Source organism: Cariama cristata, unplaced genomic scaffold (assembly GCF_000690535.1).
Source record: "Cariama cristata isolate BGI_N322 unplaced genomic scaffold, ASM69053v1 scaffold40265, whole genome shotgun sequence".
NCBI classification, from domain to species: domain Eukaryota; kingdom Metazoa; phylum Chordata; class Aves; order Cariamiformes; family Cariamidae; genus Cariama; species Cariama cristata.
The window spans coordinates 11,085-18,558 of record NW_009617656.1 but is presented as its reverse complement, the minus strand read 5'-3'; the positions used below and the strand labels follow the sequence as shown (position 1 = coordinate 18,558).

At 35.0% G+C, this 7,474-nt stretch overlaps 1 protein-coding gene across 1 annotated transcript in view; it reads left to right on the top strand.

The window, feature by feature from the left end:
• Window positions 1-2,482: 2,482 nt before the first annotated feature.
• Window positions 2,483-7,474, top strand: part of PDPK1 (3-phosphoinositide dependent protein kinase 1) — a gene marked incomplete at its 5' end in the record, with an annotated part of 11,360 nt that continues 6,368 nt past the window's right edge. Inside the window, 5 exons of the mRNA XM_009700603.1 lie at window positions 2,483-2,525; window positions 2,729-2,866; window positions 4,095-4,239; window positions 6,193-6,290; window positions 7,035-7,110. Of these exons, the coding sequence (XP_009698905.1) occupies window positions 2,483-2,525; window positions 2,729-2,866; window positions 4,095-4,239; window positions 6,193-6,290; window positions 7,035-7,110 (500 nt within the window). The remainder of the gene's footprint in view (window positions 2,526-2,728; window positions 2,867-4,094; window positions 4,240-6,192; window positions 6,291-7,034; window positions 7,111-7,474) is intronic.

The following is a 7,474-nucleotide window of genomic DNA, read 5'->3' as shown; positions in this document are numbered from 1 at the left end:
CTCTGCTCTTTTAAAATAATGAAAGTCTGCTTGCTTTGTAGACAGGTTCAAGCTTCTCTCAGAATACTATCTGTTATGGGGTGACAGAATTATAATTCTCATGTTGGAGTACGCATGTTGTCCTGCTCACCTCCTTCTCTATGGCTGGTAGATTCCACACACCCTCGCCTCCTGCTTTGGTTTTGTCTCCACCTATAAATGCTTCTCTTAAAAAGAGGAGGAGCTCTAAGGAATTATGAGTGTCTGACCAAAACCAGTTCTTAAATGCAGACTTCATCTCTGGCAGTCAAGTTTTTGTTCAAGTTTAGAGTTGGGCTTGGCCATGATGTCTGCCAATCATGTTGGCAATTATTTCCGCTTTGTGGCCTCTGAGGGTTCTCTGCTCTTCTTATCTCACCTTCCTCCAGCTTGAGATGTTTAACTACATTTCTTGCATCGCTGTTGTCTGAATTTGCAACTTACACATTTACATGTTCTGTGAATGCTTTTGATTTTGGTGTTGTGTGGTGTTTTTTTTTTAAGCTACCTATCTAAGTTCTAATTCCTTTCTATAGAACTTACATAGCTGATTGATATTACTTCTTCCTATAGGGCAAATAAGATTCAGGCCCATGATTGCAGAGACATGGTATTAACATGTACACCTGGGTTTTCTCTTTTTTTGTTTTTTTGTTTGTTTGGTTTTTTGTTGTTGTTGTGTTTTTGGGGGTTTTTGTTGGTTGTTGTTGTTGTGATTCTGCTGGGTTTTGTGGATTATTAGTTAGGAGGAAATTAGGATATATGGTATACTCAAATTTGTTCAGTGAGGAAGGGACCTGAGGGTACCCAAGTACTCATGATAGGAGGTAAGTACTCAATCCTGTGTACTTAGAACACAGCTGCTCAATATCAATGTAAGTATGTGGGTAATACATCTGAAATCTAATGGTAAAAATTTTATACTGTGCGGGACTGGAGGAGAGTTAGTCTTTGGAGCTATACAGCTTAATTCAAGTTTGAGGGTTATTAGCCAAGAATATACTTTCAGCTGTATCAGTTGATCACTTCTGCCATCTGACTGTGGACTCTGTGTGTGTGTATATATAGGCAAGATTGCCTGTTGGATTTTTGTTTTACTAATGGCACTGAATTTTTTTATGAAAATGTAAAAGTACCAATTTCCAAAATACAGAAAGTTAGCAGTATATGTCTGAGTATTTATTTAATAACTGACTTTTAAAGTGACCTGTTTTCAGTAGCTTTAACGGTAGACTTGATTGATGAAAACTGGCAACAAAAATTAGAAAAGTTAAGAACATTCTCATTTGATTGTACAGGTTTAGGTAATGTTACGTATGTACACAGAAGGGTCTCAAAAATTCCTCATGCAGAGATGCAGCTTGTAACAGACTGGTTGTTTATAGTGGAAATTTTCATTGATGAAATACTGTGAACTTCAGTGTGTTTGTGAAGAATTTAGAAAATTAAAGGTGCGTCTTCCTACTGAACTGAGATTTCAGTTTTCTATTACTGAAAGAATGCAACTGCATGCACTTCTTTCACCTGAAAAAGTGCCTTATTTAGAAGCTCTTTTTCCTAAATGCCTAACATTTAATATCAGGTGTATGTAATAATCTTTTGGAGTACTCTGTTATAACTGATTTTTTAAGGGATTAGAATATAATAAGAAGTGGATTAGAAGCAAGCCTGGTGCAGTGATTTTAAAAAAAAAAATAGTATAATGTTGAGATTCTAGCAAGGTATTGGAATGGATATAAACTTAAAATGAGAAAAAGACAAACTGTAGTCATCTGTTGTTACAAGGTGATTGCTCAGATTCATGCAAGACGACTTTTCAGACTGTCTTAAAAATTGCCTTTTATAGAAGTTCTTTCTTGAAGATGAGCTTTAATTTGTCTTCCTCCAAAAACTTTTCTCTTAAAAAAATGTAGAACTGCTTGCCCAAAACTTTATCCCTTGCTTCTACTAATTGGAAATCTCTCATTCCCTTTCTTTAAAACTTTTTCATGACAAACTGTAAATAGTTGAGAGTTCTGTCTCACTTCTTACTCTTGATCTTTCAGATAAAATTTATCTTTCAATCTTTGCCATTTATTTTAAGAAAAAGTACTGACAGATTTTTATATTACTCAGTGCACTTGTTTCCCCCCTGCCCCCCCCCTCCCGAGGTTTGCCAGTTTACTGTGACTTACATTACAATCTTCAGAATTCTTCTGAAAAAACAAATGTAAATCAGTGATTAACCAAGTCAGGTGTGTAAGTCTTTTAGCAAAATGAGTGTTGTTATGCTGAACTGAATTTCTGCAGGCATCTTGCTGAGACCAGCATAATGTGAACACATGCTTAAATATGTTGCTGGTTGCAGTTGTAGTAGCTTATTTTGGATAATCAGGATTCTAAATACCTACTGGACCGTCAAGATAAATGTTAGCATATGTCTTTAATGAATGATTACAATATATTTTCTCTCCTCTGGCAACAGGTTGTCTTGGCACGAGAATTGGCAAGTTCTAGAGAATATGCCAGTAAGTATTGACTCCTTCAACATGAACTTCTTAAAAATATAGTATCAGTGTAGTCCTGTTACAAAACACCTGTTCAAAAGACAGAATTAGTGGTTTTATGATACTTCTATCTAACCAGAAAAACCCTAAAACAAATTACTGAAATGGACTTCATTTGATTGTACCTCCTGCATTTTCACTCTGTCTTTTTTTTTTTCATTAAGTTAAAATTCTAGAAAAACGTCATATCATAAAAGAAAACAAGGTGCCATATGTGACACGAGAGAGAGATGTAATGTCCCGTCTGGATCACCCTTTTTTTGTGAAACTTTACTTCACCTTTCAGGATGATGAAAAGCTATGTATCCTTTGTGTTTTAAAACTTGCTGTAACACTTTCTTAAAAGTAACAATCCGCCGTTTTGGTTCCTTTGAAACATTGTCAAACAGGAATGATGAAAACAACTTGAGGTATTTAAAGTATCTTAATGTTTGTGATGCAATTTTTGCAGTCATACTTTTAATAGAAATGAAGCAAATGGAATTAGTGTGCCCCCTCAAAGAGAAGAGTGGGTAACTTGCGGGACAGGAGAGATGAATAAAACAGTAGTTTACACTGTCCGTGTGGTAAATGCTGAAGGGCAACTTGCAACTATCTAAGTCTGAAATAATGAAAAAAAAAAAAAATCAGGGGTTGTATGAGAAATGCTTTATTTCTGATATATACAGTAAAACACCACAATGCCTGTGTTTAAAATAAGGCTAGCCAGCTATATTTACTACTATTTCTTATTTGAACTATTAGATCTATTAAAATTTTTCTTATGTAAAAGTGATTACAAAGTAATCTGGATAATAGAAAGCTGAAACTCTTCTGTTTGGGTGCTATTTCCCAAGTTCTCTCTCTAGCAGTAATTGTAATGTGTAGTTTCATCTTGAAACTTCATTGGTTTGCAGTTGGCTTTTTTTTTTTCCTTCTTGTGAAGAAAATGTTAATTATGTGAACTTCCTGCTTCAAATTGGCTGTGCCAAGGGTAAAAGGATAGATCAATCTGTTTCTGGGGTCACTAAGTAGTTGTGTTTTTCACAGAGGCTGCTTGCAGTGCTAACAGGCCCTATATCATGTGTGTAGGTACATACATATGTACACGCATGCACTAACAAAACTTACAGGGGCTCTCTTTTGTAATGCAAACATTTGCTCATTGACCACTGGGCTGACTTTGGAACTTTCCAGATGGTGGTGCAATTTTAAACTTAGGTTGAATGCTCCTTATGACTGTAAACGGTTTTCTTTGAGGGCAATTATGTATACAGTTTAAATTATTCAAGTGTCTGGAAAAACTATGAATTTAACCCTATATGTGGTCTTTGCTATGCTAGGAAATTGGGACCTATGTCCTACGTTGTTAATATATTTAAGAAATTGTTTTGGGTTACTACCATATAAACTTTCAAATTAAGCAACTTCACTTCTTCCCCATTGTTCATGTATTTTTTTTTTTTGTATTATTCTTGTCTTTGGAATCAGGTGTGGGGATTTTTGTTTTAGAATGGTTTAGTGATAGACCTTAACTATACTTACATTCAGATTTTGGGCTTAGCTATGCCAAAAACGGAGAGCTGCTAAAGTATATACGCAAAATTGGCTCATTTGATGAGACCTGTACCAGGTTTTATACTGCTGAAATTGTATCAGCCCTGGAGTATTTGCATGGGAAAGGAATAATTCACAGGTAATACAAAACTGAGACCAACATGCATTTGATTATGCACAAGGTGTTTTTTCTAGAAATGTTCTTTGTGAAGTCTAAAGCAAACATGGATTTTGTGGAAAGCTAATGAGAGCATAATACCATATCATCAGCGTTAGTAGTGTTGTTAACATAGGGAGCTAAACAAAGAAAACTTTAGGAGGAGAGCCAATCTATGTTATTAGACCAACTCTTCTAGAGGGAGAAAAAGTAAGAAAACTTTTTGGCCTAGAATTAACATTACCAAAAGCTTGTCTTTTTCCAGCTTGATCAGTTGGTCTAAAAACAGAAATGGACTTTTTGTTTAACTACATTTTTTTTTCTGCAGTGTTATGTACCAAAAGTACGTAACCAAAAGTACCAAAAGTAACTAGAATTCGGCTGGTGTGTGAATTAGTGTGCAGCATGTCATCAAGAAAAGTAAAATTAATGTGTGTTAGTTTTCACTGAGTGAACAATTTCCACAAGGCTGAATAATAACTAGGTAAGTGGTAGAATGTTGCAAAGTTTTTAACAGGACCGTCACAGTTGTTCTTAATGTAATATAGTGTCTGGATAAGCATGTTTTGTCATTTATGTTTATTAAACAAATTAAAGTTGTAAGTGTGAGAAATCTGAGCTGCAGAACTTCTTTTTGGGTGGGAAATCTATTGTGTCTGTAGGTTCCCCAGCAGCTCTTCATGGAACGATAGATGCTAGTTGGCAAAAAGCTAGCTGATCATAATTCTGATAGCATTATTACTTCTTTGAGTTATATTTAAAAGGACGAAGTATTTTCCTAATACTTTTGTGTGAAATAATTTGGAATAGAATCTAAGAGGGCTGGATGTGGAAAGTACTAAAAGCATAAAATTTTCTACAGGGGAAAAATAAGTTCAAGAACTCCAGTTTCACTTTGATTATATAGTCCATGTGTTAGGCTGGGAGAATGCTTATAAAATGTATATAGCGTGATTATCAGTGTTACTAAGCCTGTATTAGAAATCTTGTATTATAAAAGAGCTGCTTTATGAGCCACTATGAGAAGCTCAAAAGAAAACAGTGAAATTGTGCAATTAGAGAACTTCGTATAAAGTTTATTTAATTACAAGTCCATAGCTCTAGCAGTACCTGAAGGCTCTCGGGATTTTCAGCTGCTTAAAGAAATATGGCATGAGATGGAACCACTTTTAAGATGCCAGGCTGCTCTGGAAAAGTTACTACAGATACATCTCTCTATGTATCTCTATGTATCTAGATAAATAGCTATATCCTAGATCCGTAATACAATGTTCATATATAATACAGGTATATGATATATTATATAAACTGTATGTATATGTGTGTATAGAGTACGATATATATACATACATATGTATATGTAAAAAACCCCACACAGAACTGTTAAAAAGGTCCATTCCATTAATGTACTTTCTATTTCTCTCTGACAATAGTTACAGGAAAACGAACAGGATTTTTATGGCTTGTGTGTCATAATTACTACATTTCAGTTGCCCTCTGTGCTAGTCCACAGACTTTAAACTGTACAACTGCACAACCCATGCTTTTCAATAATAGGGGGCTATAATCTGAGGAAAATAATGCTGCACAGTGATTGATGGAAACAGCTTTGAATTTGCACTGATTTTTCTTACCAGTCAACCAAAACAACTCCCATGCTTCTAGATTTCTTTATGAGCATCCAAAAATACTTTTTAGGAGGGAAGTAGACAACTTTTCTTGTCAACTGAGGAAACTTGGTGGAAAGTAAATAATATAACAGTGTAACCCTGTTAGCAGTCTGCATGTTGACAGCTACAACTTAGAGGAAAGTTGACACAGCAATATTTATAGAATGTCTGCATCATTTATGATAGCATTATGTACATAAGTCACTCAACAGTTTTGCTACTTTAATTTGTGTGCTGTTTAAATATAAAAATCGGGCTTTTCCAGAGACCTTAAACCAGAGAACATCTTGCTAAATGAAGATATGCACATTCAAATAACAGACTTTGGAACAGCAAAAGTATTATCTGCAGATAGCAGACAAGGTATGCCATTGTTTACTTCATCATGTGACACAGATAACTATAGCAAGTGGTCCTTTGAAAATGTATGTATTTTATATTTACCAAATTGTAACCTTTTAAATATTATTACCTCTTACCTAACAAAATTGTGGAGATTTTTGACAGTTTTGACTATCACTGCTTACATTATGTCAGAAGAGGTAATATTTAGTGTAGTGGTATAGCCAGCTAGATCACCAAATACAGTGGGAAGTTAAACTACTTCAAATTGCTTTTCATTTGCAAGACAAGAATACAAACAGTTACTGTGGCTCAGCTGAAACAGTAAGTTTTTACTGTGCTTATGTATTTACCCCAGTGACCATAAGAGTTGCTCAAATGTGAAGGTTATAGAATTCCTGTGTCTCTAGTTGCTTAGTATTAATCTGTGAATCAATGATGCTGCAAACAGTGCCCAAAAAAAGCCCTGGGCTGAACTGAATTTGATAAACTTAATTTTTTACCTGAATGTAGTAAGCTTGTGTTGGTAGATTTTATACCTAACAAAGTGCCTAAATGCTTAGCTTCTTGAACCAAATAGGTATCACTGAGATGAATTGATTTGTCTCTTTCAAGCAGGTTTTGTGGATTTGTAGAGAAATGAAATCCCTGTGGGTTCTTCGTAGCATTGCGTGACTTGTAATAGATTCCCTTTGCAGTTTTTTTTCTATTGGGTGGCTTCTCCATAAGTATGTATTTGCTTATTTCTTTCAATTTTCTTACCAGCACGGGCAAACTCATTTGTAGGGACAGCACAGTATGTTTCTCCGGAACTGCTGACGGAGAAATCTGCCTGTAAAAGGTGAGGACTGTATTGTATTTCAGAACTTTACTGACTCTGTCAGGATAGTGTCAAATGGCGGGGAGGGGATAAATCAAGCAAGCATTTCAAAGAAACAAGATACTTGAGTATACAGATTTTTTTTTTTAAGAGAGTTTGAAATATTTTTATCTGAACAAGTATTGCTTGTCTGAGTGCTGGTTTCCTCAGTTCCTCTACTTTCTGGAGTTATACAGACAGGCTTAGGTGTTGTCAGGAGAAGGAGGTGTGTGATGTGAAGTTGGATTTCTCTTACCCATAAATAAATCAGAAAAAGTTTTTCTTTTATCCAAATAATATAATTATTTTAATTCTGTTTGATATAAGCTTGCTCTCTAATACGGTA